General features: G+C 44.4%; 1 protein-coding gene across 8 annotated transcripts in view; it reads left to right on the top strand.

Annotated features, from left to right (window-relative positions):
• The first annotated feature begins 3013 nt into the window (after positions 1-3013).
• Positions 3014-17852, top strand: part of Pigu (phosphatidylinositol glycan anchor biosynthesis class U) — a 92184-nt gene continuing 77345 nt past the window's right edge. The window contains exons 1-4 of one of the 8 annotated variants that reach the window (XM_055602280.1): positions 3014-4843; positions 5243-5350; positions 6738-6802; positions 17713-17768. In XM_055602280.1, the coding sequence (XP_055458255.1) occupies positions 3539-4843; positions 5243-5350; positions 6738-6758 (1434 nt within the window). In that variant the 5' untranslated portion in view covers positions 3014-3538 and the 3' untranslated portion in view covers positions 6759-6802; positions 17713-17768. The other 7 variants (XM_055602279.1, XR_008719542.1, XR_008719541.1 and 4 more) reach the window with 7 other exon arrangements.

Here is a 17852-nt window from a genome sequence, read left to right on the forward strand (position 1 = left end):
GTTGGAAAGACAAAGTTTCTAGTTGTGTTTAAACTTTTTTCTTTGTTCCTAAGACAGGGTTTCTTTGTGTAGCCCTGGCTGTCCTGGACTCACTCTGTAGACCAGGCTGACCTTGAACTCACAGTGATCTGCCTGTTTCTGCCTCCCTGAGTACTGAGTGTGCCACTATGCCTGCTGTGTCTAAATTTTTTTTTTTTTAATATAGAGGCTGGAGTGATGGCTCTTCAGTCGAGAGCCTTGGCTTTTGTTCCAGAGGGCCTAGATTTGGTCCCTAGCATCCACATAGCAGCTCACAAATCTCTATAGCTCCAGTCCTAGGATATCTGGGTTTGAGGCAGCCAAGACTACATGAGACCTTGTTTAAAAAAAAATCTAATTTGTGATGGTGTTCTAACTCTATTTGAAACTCGTCAGTGGATTTCCTGTTCGTTCTGGGTTAAGAATTCAACTTAGCATCATGGTCCCCAAAGGCCCCCTGACTCTTACCTGCTTCTCTAGTTTCTCTTCTTGCTTCCATCACTCCAATCAATTCAAACACTCTCCAATCCCATACTCCAATCCCCGGTTGCAAACTCATACGGTGACTTCAGTCTTCTCCTCCCCACACACACCGCTTCCAACACTTTAGTCCTAATCCTGTAGACCCAACTGAGCCATTACCTCTCTGCCTGGCCAACCTGTAAACCAGATCTTCCATCTTTCCCTATCCCTGTTCCCGGTCTGTAGCCACCGAAGTCTAATCACTAAACCTAATTATTCTGTCACCTAATTATTCTGTCTGCTTACATGTTTATTTAGTAGCATTTCCTGGTAGACTCCAGTCTTCCTAGGTTGTGCCTCTCTTTCATACCACAATCATTAGTGTTTGCCCCACTGCCAATGGGGCATCAGACATCATTTATCTTCAGTGAACTGACTCTACCCAGCCGCTCTCAGAATGTGCTGTTCCAGGGCGAGGGTGGGAAACTCCTCACAGATCCTTTTTTCTTGCTGCCATGTACATAGCCAAGAGGCAGGTATGGAACCTGAACCCACTCAACCCCACTGTTGCTAAGAACAGTGACTCCTGAACAAGGGGCACAAGTTTTTTCATTCTAGTGGTGAATAAGTCAAGTAACAATTCAAGTTTTCTTATCCAGTGATGGAAAAGTTGACCATCTAGATAGTTCTGCTAACAGGGGCCAGTGCTGTTGCCGACATGAATCCTGATTTTTCTGAGTCTGGCTCCCCAGTCTATTCTTTAATACCATGTGCTCCCAAACGGCTTTTTTTTTTTTTTTTTTTTAATGTTGAAGATGAACAGAATCAGTTTGCTCTTTTAAATCCACAAAATGTATTAGGAGGATCTTATCTCCATCACGCCTAGCAGTGTCTAGCAGTGACTGGTGCTCAATAAATAGTAAATAAAAACCAATCCAGGCATGTGGCTTCATGATCTTTACTTGGTGTTTCAGAGCCTTGGTGTCTTGCTCTCTAGGTGGCTCACCTATCATCTGGAATGTTCAGTTTCTTGGGAGAGGAGTCACTTCCTGTTAAGCACCCTCCCTTTCCAGATACAACTACAAAACAACCTGACCTGCCTCAACCCAAGGCAACCAAATTCCTCTCATTTTCTCAGGCAGAGCAACTAGCTAGCCACAATAGAACGTGCATGAACATCCTGGTTGTGCCACCTGCCACGTGACTTTGGGCAAATTACCAAGTCTTTTATGTCTTAGTTTCCTCATTTAGTGATGGGGACCCAAAAGCAGCTATACAGTGTACATACATATAGAACACTTACAGTACATGGTCCGTTGTAAGCACTGTTTGCTAATTTATTCTTCTTTTTGTCCTTTTGTTACATAGGCTACTGGGTGTGTATGCCTTCAGGTTGGTGTTTTTTTTAAGGTATGGATTTTTGAGTCTGCAATATCAGAATTTCCTGGAGAAATAAGGGATCCAGTTTACTGTAGTGAATAATTTTTAGAGAAGACTGGAGGAGTTTACAATAATAAAAAAAAAAAAACATTCTGAGATGGCTCAGCAGGCACGGGCCTGGCACCAAGCCTAACCATGAGTTTAATACCTGGGACCCACACAACAGAGGAAAAGAACTGGTTCACCTCAGTGGTTTTCAGACTATTCGAAGACCAGTATAGCCATCACTACAGTCTAATTTTAGAACATTTTGGTTACTTCACAAAGAAGCTGTACTACCTTACCTGGTGGTAAAGGTCTGTAGTCCCAGCTTCTGGGAAGACTGAGGCAGGAGGGTTGAGAGTTCAAGGCCAGCCTGGGAAATTTGTTTCAAAATAAAAAGTAACTGTCATGGTATCCTATGGCTGTAATCTCAAATTCAGGAGGCTGAAGCAGGCTGATTGCTGCAAGTTGTAGGCTGGTTGGAACCACATGGTGAATACCAGTTCATAAGGGGTATACAGCAAGAAACGTGCGTGCGTGCGTGCGCGTACACACACACACACAGTGTAAAAGAAGGCAAGGAGACTAGGAACATGGCTCATTTGATAAACTGCACTTAGCATGAAGTCCTGGCTTCCATTCCAGCACAGTGTAAACTGGGCATGGTAGCTCACACCTGTACTCCCAGCACTTAGGCGCTGTTGGCAGAAGGATTGAAAGTTCAAGCCCTCTTTGGCTGAACAGTGACTCTGAGGCCAGAGTGGCCTAAAAAAGGGGAGGGGGGAATAGAATGAGACAGAGAAGGAGTTGGGGGGGGAAGGAGGAGGACAAAAAGGAAGAAGAAAAGGAGGAAGAGGAAGAAGTGGAGGAAGAGGAAGAAGAGAGAAGGAAGAAGAAAACTAATGCTGGCATCCAGCTCAGTGGCAGAGTGTTTGCTCAGCGTGACAGGACAGCTCTTGGTTTGCTCCCCAGTACCATAAGAGGGAGGAGAACAAAAGAAATTATACCCTTTCCTCCTCTCTAAGCCACCCCAAGTCTTAACCTTTCTTCTGTACAATGCCCATTCTGAACATGTCATATAAATGGAATTATATAAAACAAATGGTTTTGTGGTCAGGTTTATTTCATGTAGCAGAATATTTTCAAGGCTTTTGAATGTTGTGGCAACTGTCAGCACTTCGTTATTATTATTTTTGTTGTTGCTGCTCAGCTGTGCTCCATTGTATAGATCTAGGACCTTTTGTTTATCAATTTACCAGTATTTCTGCTTTGGTTTTACGAGTAATTTCCCACACAAGTGTGGACATTCTTTGTTACTTCTCACAGATGCACAGCAGGAGCTACACACCCCTGAACTACACGGATGCCCATCTCACACTTAACATTTTGTGGAACTGCCGAACTGTTTTTTAAAGTGGCTGCATTTTAGGTTTCCACGTGAGGCGCATACAGGCATTTGTCTCGCCAGAAGGTATTATTTTGTTTGTTTGTTTTTCCTTCAGCCACCCCAGCAAGTATACCCAGTAACCAGTGAGGCTGAGCGTCTTCTCAGGGGTTCATCGGTCATCTGTGTGTCTTCTCTGCTGCGGTGTCTGCCGAAACCCTTGGTTCATTTAAGAATTTGTCAGAATCAGGCATGAGCTTCCACTCTGTGGACCATGCGGGCCCCTCCTGGGTCCTGGTCCTGCTGCTGGCACTGGGGCTGTGCACCCTCCAGGCCAGGGCTTACAGATTTCTGGACCCTGGCTTTCGGGAAAACTATTTTGAGCAATACATGGACCATTTCAACTTCGAGAGTTTCGGCAACAAAACCTTCAACCAGCGGTTTCTGGTGTCAGATAGGTTCTGGAAGATAGGCCAGGGTCCCATTTTCTTCTACACAGGGAATGAGGGGGATATCTGGTCCTTTGCTAACACCTCGGGCTTCGTGGTGGAACTGGCAGCCCAGCAGAAAGCCCTGCTTGTCTTTGCCGAGCACCGGTACTATGGGAAATCGCTTCCATTCGGTGTGCAGTCCACACGGCGGGGATTTACACAGCTGCTGACTGTGGAGCAGGCACTGGCGGACTTTGCTGTGCTGCTCCAGGCCCTGCGGCAGGATCTCGGGGTCCCGGATGCCCCCATCATAACCTTTGGAGGAAGTTATGGGGGGATGCTGAGCGCCTACATGAGGATGAAGTATCCCCACCTGGTGGCTGGGGCCCTGGCAGCCAGCGCTCCTGTCCTAGCTGTTGCGGGTCTTGGCAACTCCTACCAGTTCTTCCAAGACGTCACAGCCGACTTCTACCGCCAGAGTCCCAAGTGCGCCCAGGCTGTGCGGGACGCCTTCCGCCAAATCAAAGACCTGTTCCTCCAAGGAGCCTACGACACCATCAGCCAGAATTTTGGTACCTGCCAGCCACCTTCCAGCCCAAAGGACCTGACTCAGCTCTATAAGTTTGCCCGGAATGCATTTACTGTGCTCGCCATGATGGACTACCCATACCCTACCGACTCCGCAGGTCACCTTCCTGCCAACCCTGTAAGGGCGGGCTGCGAACTGCTGCTGAGTGCGGGCCAGAGGATCAAGGGTCTGCGAGCTCTGGCGGGGCTCGTCTACAACTCCTCTGGCACGGAGCTCTGTTACGACATCTACCGCCTGTTCAAAAGCTGCGCTGACCCCACTGGCTGCGGCATTGGCTCTAAGGCCAAGGCCTGGGACTACCAGGCCTGTACGGAGATCAATCTGACCTTTGACAGCAACAATGTGACTGACATGTTCCCTGAACTCCCGTTCTCTGATGAACTCCGCCAGCAATACTGCCTGGCTACATGGGGTGTGTGGCCCCGGTCAGGCTGGCTGCAGACCAGCTTCTGGGGTGGCGACCTTAAAACTGCCAGCAACATCATTTTCTCCAACGGTGACCTGGACCCCTGGGCAAGAGGTGGGATCCGGAGCAAGGTGAGTGCATCAGTCATTGCTGTCCGGATCCATGGCGGAGCACATCACCTAGACCTCAGAGCATCTAACCCAGGAGATCCCCCATCTGTTGTGGAGGTGCGGAATCTGGAGGCTACCCTCATTCGAGAATGGGTAGAGGCAGCCAGACCAAAGGGTCTCCCATTCAGCTAAGACCCAGCAGGGCCCAGAGGTCCCTCGTTCTGTGTGAGCAGTTGTGGCCCGACAGCTTGCCTTATGTCTGAAGGACTGCCCAGATCCACAGCGGTCAGCCCAGGGTGGACTTTCATACAAGGGGCTGCTGGTAGGTGGAAGAAACGGAATAAACGCGGGGTTGGGGGAAAAAAAGAAAGAGTTTGTCTTTTCATAATTGAGTTGTGAGAATTCTTTCTATATTCTCAGGCCAGTGAGATGGCCCCGTGGGTAATGGCGTCCCCTGCCATTCTCTTGCTCGCATGGTGGAAGAGAAGTGACTCCCAGAAGTCCTTTGACCTCTACATGGATGCCATGGTATACGAATGACCCTCCCCCCTCAAAAGAAATAAATGTAAAAAATTAAGGGGCTGGAGAAGATGGTTTAGCAGTTCAGAGCACCTGTTGCTCTTCCAAAGGACCCAAGTTTGGTTCCCAGCACCCATATCGGGCAGCCCACAACTGCCTGTAACTCTAGTGCCAGGGGATCCAGGGCTGTCTTCTTGCTTTTGTGGGCAAAAGCACTCATATGTAGCTACGTTCACACAGACACATACACAAAAATAAAAATAAATACTTTTTCCTTACATGTTTTGGATAAATTCTGATCCATGGTTTGTAGATATTTTCTCCTCCTTAGGCTGTCTTTATTTTTTGGTGGTATCTGTTTTTAATTGGGATGAAGTCTGTTATGGAACACTGTCCACAGGGCATAAAATAGCTACTAATCTGAGCAGCTGTGTCATTCACAGGCGACCCCTGAGGTCAAGAATGTGGCTAGTCCCTCATAAAAGACTAACCTGAGATTCCAGTCCCTCCCTCCCTCTCTCCCAGCCCTTCCCCAGATGCATGGAGGGTGAAGGTTAACTGAAGGGGTGTTCTGCCATGCTGAGTGGGGCTCTATGGTGGTGCAGCTGTTCTGGGTTGTGCCTGTGCCTCTCAGTAAGCCCTGTGAATTCATCGGTTCATCAAGCTAGACGTGGGTGGAGCTGTTTCTTCTGTCGTAGATGCTCTCTCATGGATAAACAGACATTTGTTCTCATCTCCCCAGGAAGAGCCCAGAAAGAGTCCAACTTATTTCTTCTTTTCCTGTCCATGTATTTGGTGTTATAGTAGAGAAACCTATGTTTAATTAGGGGTCACGAAGATCTACTTTTGTTTTCTTCTGAGTTTTAGTTCTTGTAAGCCTTTAAAAAAGAATGGTGAGATAAGTGTGTTTCAGAACCATTAGTTTGGATCTTACTTCCTTTCATAATGGCTGGTCATAGTTTTTCCCAGAGGCAATCTTTACTATAAGAACTTTCACATTATTATTAAAATGATGTAACGAGGAGCCACAGAGATGTCTCAGCAGGTAAGAGCAGGCTGCTCTCCCAGGTTTAACTCCCAGTACCTACATGGCAACTCAACAGGGTGGAACCCCATTCCCAGGGGACCCAACATCATGTTCTGGCCTCTGCAGGAAGTCATGTATGTGGTGCAACAGACACACATCAGACAGCTGTTGTATTGGAAACACCCTCTTTTAACAAATATCTTAAATTTTTATTATTTTACATATGTGGGTGTTTTGCCTGCGTGTGTGTCTGGATATGTGCTAAGCATTTCACTATTATAATCTTTTCAGTCTTTACCAAGGGTTGATGATACTTTAGCTTCCACTTTTCATAATGCAATATGCATATACCAACATCTGTATTTTTAGGAAGAAAAATGTACAGACTGACTAAACTCATGTCAAAGAGTGTGTCATAGTGCCTGGATTCAAAGGTGAGTGTCCTCTACTCTTTTATGATCTCATTATTCTCTGCTTTTCAGAAATGAGCCGGAGCTGACTTTTACATTCTCCTAACATCCTGATCTCCCTCTCATCTACTGTTTATGACTTGTGTTAGTTTTTGACAGATTTGTTTTGCTGGGCCTGGTGGTGCATGCTTTAATCCCAGCACTTGACAGGCAGAAGTAGGCAGATCTCTATGAGTTTGAGGGAAGCCTGGTCTATAAAGTGAGTTTCAGGAAAGCCATGGCTGTTACACAGAGAAACCCTGTGTTGAACTCACCCCCCACCACCAGAAAAAAAAAAAAGATTTGGCTTGCTATTTATTTAGACAGGGTTTCTTCTGTGTAGCCCTGGCTGTCCTGGGATTTGCACTGTAGACCGGGCTGGCCTCGAACTCAGAGATCTGACTGCCTCTGCCTCCTGAGTGCTGGGACTAAAGGTGTGTACCAGCATTGCCCGGATATTTGTTTTCTTCTTAATTCTGGGTGTGTGTTACTGTCTCTGTGTGGATGCGTACACAGAGCCATGGCATCCCCTGACGCTGGAGCTCCAGTCACATGCGAGCCATGCGGTGCTGGGAGCTGAACTCGGATTCTCTGCAAGAGCTTTCTGTGCTCTCAACCACTGAGTCATCTCTCCAGCCTGACTTAGGTAATTCTTAAGATTTGTATCTCTTCAACCAACTCTTCGAGTTTCCCCAAAGTAGAGGGTACAGTGTTGTCACCACGTTATAGTCTGACACCCCCCCCAGCCGGGGGAACGTGGTGATCTCTTAGAAATGTGCACCTGGACAGTGAGTCAGTTTAGTTGCAGTGCATGTGTTTAGCATGCTCCAGGGCCCTGAGTTTCATCCCTAGCATCAAGTGAAACACCCCTATCTCTCAAAAAGTCCACAGATGAAAACATCTAACACCACTCTCTTCAAAATTCTCCAGCGGAAGCTGCATGTAGTCGGGCATGTTCCTGGTCCCAGCGCTTGGGAGGCAGCCTCTGACCTCCACATGTACTTCATAGCCTCCCCTCTGCCACCAACACAAACAAAACAAAAACCTCAAAAAGAGGATTGCTGCAGATATGTAGGCACCTCGATTTAAATATAGAGATTGCTAGGTCAGCCAGGGGGTAGTTGGCAAGACCCCATCTCAAAACACAAAACTACAAACAAAAAAGGCCCAGTGTGGTGGCACAAGCCTGTAATCTCAGCACTAGGGAGGCAGAGACGGTAGAGCCATGTTTTCAAGGACATCTTCAGATACAAGGAACCAAGTCATGCCTAGGCTGCATGAGTCTCAGTCTCGAGAAACCAAGATAACAGAAAATAAAAAGATATAAGCTTTTCATTGGCACATAGTTTGTACTTTGAATGCTCTCCAAATTGTTAACTTCAGCCTAGAGGCCCCTGCTTGCCTCTCCTGTGTTTCTTTTTTCCATAACAAATACTGTTCTCTTCCCTTGGGCCATACTTGTTTCTCTGCTGAGCCTCTTTTAGGTTGTGAGTCTAGCCTTTAACGACTGAGCCATCTCCTCAGCCCTGTTTTCTGGAAGCTATGAATAGTTTCTCACTCTGTAGGTCTCATTTAAAATGTCAACTTGTCCCACAGTCTCCCCTTTCCAGCTTGTCCTGTGACCACCATTCCTTCATCCATGGTTATTTTCAATCATGCACTTTTTCTTTTTTTAAAATATGTTTTTTATTTTTAACCTTTAGCTAAGACAGCTTACATATTTATGGGATAAAGTATGACAACTTGTATACAATGTATAGTAACAATATAGGGTAACCGCACATGACTTCAGACATTACTTGTGTTAGGAACACCTAAAAGACTCTGCTACCTATTTTGAAATATTCAATATTTTTGTTAATCTTGGTTATTCTACTGGTGCACTGTTTCATTTTTTCAAGGATCTAAAATGTCCTTGTATAGTTAGTTATTGCAGCTAATCTTTAAGTACTCACCTTAGTATTTTTCATACATTAACTAATGAAGTGGTGTGCTGTCAGTGCTTACCAACCGGCTCTCCAAACCCCTGACTTGTGGTGTTGGCCGATTTCTCAGCTATAAACACTCCCACCTGGAGGGATTTCAAGCAACCAACCTGAACCGAGAAAAGCAGAAGTGCATCATTACACAGTATTTTTGCCATAGTAGCTCTTCGCACAACCTCAGGGTCATTTGGAAGTAGGAAACCTCAGTTGAAGAAACGCCTCCATCGGGTTGATCTGTGAGAAATTTTCTTGATTTTGAAACTGAGTGATGTGAGAGGACCCAGGGGGCATCATCCCTGGGCAGGTGTACCGATGTGCAAGAAAGCTGGTTGAGCAAGAGCAGAAGAGAAAGTCTGTAAAGGCCGCGTTCTTTCACGGTGTTAGCTTCAAGTTCCTTCTCTGATTTCTCTCGGTTAAATAACTTGCTGAAGGTCGCAGGGCTAATAATTAACCACTCCAAAGTGTTTTCCTCAGAACAGGGTGCCCGGAGGATGATTGGTGTTCAAGAAATACACACGTCGTACTCTTTAAATATATGAAGGTAAACATTTTAACATTAAAAATACGCACACGAGAGAAATTACTGCTTTAAAGTTTGCTTACGAGCTCAGTAAAATAAGCACAATATTTTTGAGTTCTCATGCGTGAGTAGAAACGTAGTCCAAACCTTTGCTATAAGTCTGACACATCCCGCTTTCCGTCGTCTCGCCGCAAAGCTTCCTGGGAGTGGTAGTCTCCAAGCCGGCGAGCTCCCGCAGCAGCCGCGGCGATGGCTCGACGGAGGTACTACAGTGTGGCGCGCAAGTCTTGAGGCTCTTCCGCATTGCCTTTGCCCTCCCCGCCTGCGCGCCCGCCTCAGTTATCATGGCGGCTCCCTTGGCCCTGGTGCTTGTGGTAGCCGTGACCGTGAGGGCGGCCTTGTTTCGCTCCAGCTTGGCCGAGTTCATTTCTGAGAGGGTGGAGGTGGTGTCCCCACTGAGCTCTTGGAAGAGAGGTGAGGTCACTGCCTAGAGTAGGTCGGACGGCGCTGTCCTAGCCTCAGTGAATTGAATTGGAGGTGGAGGAGGTGGACACGAGCGTGCTGTTCTGAGGAGACTGACCCGCGTCTGGGGTCCTTCGCGAGCTGAGGGCGGAGCTATGGCGCGGAGGATGGGGTGTGGAGGAGGTGTGGAGCGTGAGCCCCACTACCCGAGGGATGGGGATCCGAGGGGGCGTGTCCCACTCTCCCGAGTCCGGCGGCGGGATCCGCCGGTGAATGGACGTCCGAAGGTGCTCTGTGCATTGGATCTTGTGAAGTATTAGGTTTTGGCAGTGGGATTGTCAGGCAGTATTCCCCTGAGTAGCAGATAGTGGAAGGGTGAGGGGAGACGAGGGAGCCAATGTTTTGGCAAGAACGGTATCTGTGTTTGCAAGTCACCTCTCAATCTAGGACTCGCCGTGAAGTTTTTCTTAGTTTTTGTCTTTTTACTATATGTACATGTTCTTCATCAAACCTTATTGCATATTGTCCCCTCCAGCAAGACACAGAAATTGGGCTGAAGGAGCCACAGGCTAGCAGAGGAGTTGAACAGGCCTTTATAATAATTTCCGTAGTGTTCTGCCCCTGAATAAACTGTCTTTTCTTTTCCAGAATGAATGAATGAAAGACTAGGGTTTGGAAAAGAGTAAGAGAGAGAGAGAGTGATTCTAGGTTGCAGAGGATCCGAAAATACTTGTGAATGTGAAATATCCAGAGTAGAAAAGATGTGGGTTAGGTTGGGGCTACAGTTTGATTTAATTAAAAAAATCATTTTTACAGCGGGGCATGGTGGCACACGCCTTTAATCATCCCAGCACTCCAGAGGCAGAGGCAAGTGGATCTCTGTGAGTTTGAGGCCAGCCTGGTCTACAAAGCAAGTCCAGGACAGCCAGGGTTTTGTTACACACAGAAACCCTGTCTCGAAAAACAAAACAAAACAAAATCATTATTATTGTCTGTGTGGGTTGTGCATGCTAGTGGTGTATGTTCAGAACCCAAAGGAGAATGTCAGTGTCCTGTACTTTTATTCCCCGAGACAGGGTCTTTCTGAACCTAAAGCTATTTCCACTGGGCTATTGTCAGGAGACCCGGGGTTTCTGCTTGTCTCCCCTCCTACAATGCTGGAGTTACAGGCATATTGATGGCTATGACTTTTTTGTTGTTGTTCTGTTTTTGACATGGGTGCTAGGGATTTGAATTCAGGTCTTCTTGTTTGCACATCAGGAGCTCTTACCTGCTGAACCATCTGTTCAGATCAAGTTTAAGTCCTTGAAGGAAATAAAAACTAAGGTACATTATACATTTAAAGCACATGTAAGGGTAGACAGTGCTTAGTGAATTATGAACCGTCTCTACACACAGATAGCTAGCACCTGGCCCAAAAATATCGGTATCCTAGAAGTCTTCCCTGTAGCCTTACACTTTGCTTATTATATGATTTTGAAACAGGATCTCTTCTTTAGCCCAGGATGTACTCAGATTCATGGTGATCAGCCTCACAATGGTTCTTTGTGATAGATAATAGTATGCTTCCATTTTTGAGATAAGAAAAATAAGATTAAGAGAGAAGAATTTGTCCAAGTTTACAGTTGGTGAGTGGTAGTGGTAATTCTTTTTCGAAGTGTGTGAGATGGTAGAACTTGGATTTGGTATCTTTGTGTATAATTTGTTGTTAAATGAATCGAAACTACTTAGTTCCTGAGTTCCTGTGCATATCAGAACACTCAGGGGTCCACTAGATCCTGCTTCCTCTACACTCTAGAACCTTATACACACCTGTCTTAAGACTTTCTCTGACCTGGGCATGGTGGCATGGGTCTGTAATCCCAGCACCTGGGAGGCTGAGGCAGAAGGATCACAAGTTTGAAACCAGCCTAAGCTCCTTACAGAATTCGACATCAGCAAAGTTACATAGTGAGGCACTGTTAAAAACAAACAAACAAACAAACAGACAGACAGACAGTATTTCTCACTTTATATAAAACATTACTTTCTTAGCTCTGGTCTTCCTGTAGTATGAGTTTCTTGTACTGTTTTATTTATGCCTCAATTCCTTGGTGTCTGGGATAGAGCAGGTGTGTGGTTAATTACTATTGAATAAGGTGGAAGAAATGAAAGCACAAGTTGTGTTATTTACAGGGTAAATAGGTAGGAGAATTTAGAGATGAGGCAACAATGTGTATGATTTTTAGACTCTTAGGGAGGATTCAAGTCTTTCTCTGGCTCTGCTGTTTACTTCCTTTGTGACGTCTTGTCTGTGAGACAGAATACTAAAGGAGAAAATCCATGTTAAAGCGCAATAAACCAGAACACCAGGTCTAAGGTCTTGAGTTTAGGAACTAGAACAGTGTGACACTGGCTGAGCTGAATGGGTGAGTCAGAGAGGACAGGACAACAAGTGTTTGGTGTGTGTTCGTCTGATACTCAGAGGTTTAGATCACTGCAGCTTAGGGTCAGTATCAAGGCTAGACAGAGTTGATAGTCATACAGCATTTTGATCTTGTTAGCAAAGGATAATTACCAATTTCATTCTAAGGAGAGGATACACTATCACTTGTATTTACAATTCTTTAACTAGGGTAGAATAAAAAGCAGGTAATTGTGCCAGGCATGGTGTCTTATAGTGTTGTTTCCCCCGTCCCCATTTTTTTCAAGACAGTTTCTCTGTGTAGTCCTAGCTATCCAGGAACTCACTCTGTAGACCAGGCTGGTCTTGAACTCAGAGATCAGCTTGTTCTGCCTCACATGCGCTGGGATCAAAGGTGTGCGTCATCACTGCCTGGTGTGTGTCTCATAGTTATAATCCTAGCATTTAGAGGCTGAGGTAGGAGATTCATTGGGAGTGGGCTATACAGTAAGACTTTGTCTCAGAATCGAACAAACAAGCAGGCAGTTGTATTAACTTCTAAATGCTAAGCATTCAAAAACACTGAAGTAGAAGTCATTCTGGTTCTACATGGCATTTTGAGATTTTTGAGTCACCAGCTCTTTGGATAAAGGGCCTTGTATCCTTTGGTTGGCTATTATATGGGCGTATTTATTTATTTATGCAGGCATGTGTGCAGGTGTGTGTGTGTGTAGACGTTATTTGATGTTAGATGTCTTCCTGATTGGGCTCCACCTTATTTTCTGAGACAGGATGTACTGGTTTGCTTTTTGTTGGTATGATAAAACTAACCTGGGGAGGAAAGAGTTTATTTGGTTTACAGGTTACAGCATTAGGGGAAGCTGAGGCAGGAACCCGAAACTAAAGCAGAGACCATAGAAGAAAGCTGCTTACTAACTTGCTTTCCCTGCCTTCTGCTACATTTCCTTTACAGCCCAGGCCTACAGCGGGCTCGGCCATCTGACATCAGTTAGCGCTAAGAAAACACCTCACAGACATGCCTGCAGGTCTGTCTGGGGGAGGCAGGTTCTCAGTTGAGAGTCTCCCTTCTTCTAAGTCTGGGTGTGTTGTTGAGTGGTAGATTGCTTGCCTATGATTATGGAGTCCTGAGTGCTACCTCAACACAGAAAAAAAACCCAATCAAACCCAACCCTATTCCATAATATTAAGTAGATAATAATCGGAAGGAAGGAAGAACTATTCCAGACAGGTGTGGTGGAGCACACTTGTTAATCCCCACTTGTGGAAGCCCAGACAGAGGGTTACAAGTTTAAGATCTACTTGGGCTCTGTAACAAGATGCCATCTCAAACAAAAAGAAAAGAAAGAAAGAAGAGTATATTCAGTGTCACTCCTCTGCTGTACTTTATTTTAAAGAAAATACTACATGAAAAAGGAAATCTTACTAGTTCTTTGGGTTTTTATCTAGTTTTGTCTTAATATTTAACTGTTGTTGTTTGCTTGAAACAAAGTCTTTGTAGCTTAGTTGGCTGTAGCCTCTACTAGCTATGTAGCCAAGAATGACCTTGAGCTCTTGATTTTCCCATCTCTAGGATTCCAAGAATATGGAACTACACCCAGGTTGTGTGTGTATGTGTGTCGGGGGTGGTGGGGGTGGTGCTGGAGGTCAAACCTAGGTACTTGTCCATTTTAGTCAAAGGTTCTACTACTGAACTATCTTCCTAATTCTGAGTGTTTGCTTTTATTTCTCAGTCTTTTGTTAAACTGATTTTAGCCAGTTAAGGCTGCATGAGACACTTGTCTGACAATCACCACCCGCAAAGGAAAAACACAGCTGAAAATCTTCTGGCCTTATAGTATTGGCACATTGTTTTATATATATGTTAGAATCTGGCAGCTTGGTTAATTCTTTGGTTGTTGCTTTAAACAGGGATAGACATCCATTATAAATATAACATTTTAATATTTTTTAGATCTAATAAAGTCCTTGTTTATAAATCCTTCATTTTATATTCTTGTTTTATCACTTTATCTTTTGCTTTTTAAAATTGTTCCTGTCTATGAAGCTCCTTGTATGGCTTCAAGCCACCAGGGCACAGGCTTACCAAAAAGAAAGCCTTAATCTTTCCTAGCTCTTTTTAAGCATTTGTCAGGATGGCAAGCTGCTGAGGAGCTTCTCTTCTCCAGAGCTTTGCAGAAGCCCAGTCATACCATGTCACTGATGGCAGCTCTGGTCTTTGGCAACATTTACCCATGTCTGCTCACTGACCAATGTCCAGAGTTTATTGAGGCAGGAAGTTGGGCAGAAGCTCTGGTTCCTCGTTAAGTGGATATGCTTCCTACCTGCTCTCCCATTTCATTTGGTTGATATTTGCCAATATTGAGCCTGAGTGCTTCTATACTTACTGATGATATGTGGCAGAATGTGGCCATGGCTGTGGCTCATGTGGCCATGACGTTTCTGGCTCTTCCTCAGCAGGGTGGTAATCATGGAAAGGAAAGCTCCTTTGAAAGAACAAGTAGAGGCCCACAAGATGTCTCAGTGGGCAAAGGTGCTTGTCACCAAATCTGACAACCTAAGGTTGGTCAGGGTGGAAGGAGAGAATTGACTCCTTCAAGTTACCCTCTGACCTCTATACCTACACCCTCACTTCTCCACTCACCCTCCCCAGAGAGAGAGAGAGAGAGAGAGAGACAGAGGGAGAATAAAGAAAGGTAATAAAAGATCATTTTGAAAAGAAAAAGTGAAAACTGCATGTTTGTAAAATACTTCTTTTTCCAAAGTAGCCTTGAACTCAGAAATCCCAATGCCTCTGCCTCCCAGAGTGTTAGATTACAGGTGTATAATGTATGTCTAGCTACAAAAGTATTTCAGCCTTCATCCTTTCTGCTGTACCCCTGATGATTTGGTTTTTTTGTTTTGTTTTTGAGACAGAGTCTCACTGTGTAACTCTGGGTGTCCTGGAACTCATTATGAAGATCAGGCTGACTCAACCTCATAGGGATCCACCTGTCTCTGCCTCCCAAGTGCCATGATATTTTATTTTTGGATTCAGAGTTTCACTGTAGCCCGTGCTGGCCTGGTACTCCATAAATAGACCAGGCAGCCTAGAACTTGGAATCTTGTTTCTGATCCTTCTGAGTGCTAGGATTACAGGTGTGAGCCACCATTGTCAACCAGATTATTCTCTTAAACATTGAATGAATCATTACCGGAGTCTGAAGAGAATTATGATACTCTTCTAGCTAAGATGGAAATAGACACTGTAGGCCCTAAGAAAGTTTCACACATGTGCACCAAAATAATAAAAGTGATGGAAAGAGTTAATAATAAAGCTAAATGCATCCAAGTCAAATATTCTTCATAATGAAATCTGTTATAGTATATGTTAAGTTTAAAAATCAATAGCACATTTTGAGTTTATGCCTTTCTTAAATATTTTAATGTTACAGTAAAGAGCGGTGTTTTTATGATGTTTTTACATGAGGTTGTCTTTTCCCCCAGATCAGTTATCCATGAAATAATATGCTGTTATATTTTTTCTTTTTTTAATATTAGTTACAGTTTATTAACTTTGTATCCCAGCTGTATCCCCCTCCTTCATTCCCTCTCTATCTCACCCTCCCTCCTTTATCTCCTCCTTGCCCCTTTCCAAGTCCACTGATGGGGGAGGACCTCCTCCCCTTTCATCTGACCCTGGTTTATCAAGTATCTTCAGGACTGGCTACAAAGTCCTCCTCTGTGGCCTAGCAGGGAATATGATGCTATATTTAATCACCAGATAGCAGAGCCACATTCTAGGCTCTTGCCAGAGAATACTCAAACAAGTTTACTGATGCACAGTATCTAGCAAAAGTGTGTCTAAGAGAAAGGTGTGGAGTCTGTCCTCTAGCAACATACTTGAAAATCTCTCTGGATTAAATAGGAATGGTGGGACCTGATGTTTCCAGACAGCTTCATACTGATCCCCAAAGGCTTGCTTTTACTGCTGTGGTGAGATGCCTTTGGCTTAGGTTGAGGGAAGTCTTGTGAAGTGGGCTAATGGATCCTCTCCTTGGGTCTCCAGTAAAGCTGCTAGTGGGAGTTTAATAGCTGTCTATTAAACAACCTGTACACTGCTCCTTAAGAGATATTTTGTTCTGGTCCTAGGATAAAGGACCCGTTGCAGTTGTTTCTGTAAACATTTCTGTATCTATTTACTGTGTGTTTGCACATGTACGCAAACATGTGCACATACATGTACCTGGAGAGTTAAGACAGCTTGTGTTGGGGCTGGAGAAACAGTACAGTGGTTAAGAGCACTGGCTGCTCTTCCAGAGGACCCAGGTTCAATTCCCAGCAACCGCATAGTAGGTCACAACTGTCTGTAACTTCAGTTCTAGAGAATCCAACACCTTCACCCAGGCATACACCAGTGCATATGAGAATAAAAAAATTAGAACGTGTGAGAACCCTACTCTGTGGGTTCCTAGGGTTCCTAGGATTGAACTCAGGTCATCTGGCTTGGCAACAAGAGCCCTTACCTGATAAGGTGCATTGCTAGCCCCACTTTAAACTGTCTTGCACAAACAGGTTTATTTATTTATTTATTTTATTATATATACAATGTTTTTTCCTGCATGTACACCTGAATGCCAGAAGAGGGCACCAGATTTCATTATAGATGGTTATGAGCCACCATGTGGTTGCTGGGAATTGAACTCAGGACCTCTGGGAGAACAAGCAGTCCTCTTAATCTCTGAGCCATCTCTCCAGCCCATAAACAGTTTTTTTTTTTTTTAAACAAATGTTTGCCACTATAAATTGTTTAATTAGGTTTCCTTCTTGAGGTTGAATATGTAGTTTAAAATATTTTAATGTTTCTTTTTCCAAGTATTTATTTTCTTTTCCTCTCCCTTTCCTTCTCCCTTCTTCCTCTACTCTCTCTTGTTAGTTTATTTTGAGAAAGAATCTTACAGTGTAGCCCAGGCTGGCCTTAGACTTGAGATCCTCTTGCTTCAATCTCTGAGAACTGGTACTACAGGCATGTTCCATGATAACCAGCTTTTGAGATTCACTCTCTCTCAATTCAGTGAGTGAGTGATTTAAAAAATTTTAAGTTAGAGCTGAGTGTGATCAAAGTACTTAATATATATGTATAAAATATCATAATGAGGCCCATTCTTTTTGTGTATTTAATGTTAATAAAATTTTCTTTAAAATTTTTAATAAAATTGTATCATATTTTATATGCTGTATTATTGCCTGCTTTTCTCTTAGCCATTTTTTTGGAATTATTTGCTTATTTTAAATGAGTGCTCTATCTGTAGGTCACTCGCATGCCAGCAGAGGGCATCAGATCTCAGTATAGACGATTGTGAGCCACCATGTGGTTTCTGGGAATTGAACTCAGAACCTCTGGAAGAGCAGTCAGTGCTCTTAACCCCTGAGCCATCTCTCCAGCCCTATTCTCTTAGCATTTTGTGGACAACTTTCTTTTAGTAAATGTACATATGTAGCATTTTTTTTAAAAAAAGGTTTTAAATCTTATTTTATGTATTTGTAGCTGAGTCTGCATCTGTGTACCACATGTGTGCAGGTGCTGGTGGAGGCCAGAAGAAGGTGTCAGATCTCCTGGAACTGGAGTTATGAGCAGTTGTGAGCTGCCCAGTGTAGGTACTGGTAACAAAACCCAGGTCCTCTGTT

The sequence above is a fragment of the Psammomys obesus genome, unplaced genomic scaffold (assembly GCF_907164565.1).
Source record: "Psammomys obesus unplaced genomic scaffold, mPsaObe1.curated_primary_1811, whole genome shotgun sequence".
In the NCBI taxonomy this organism is placed as follows: domain Eukaryota; kingdom Metazoa; phylum Chordata; class Mammalia; order Rodentia; family Muridae; genus Psammomys; species Psammomys obesus.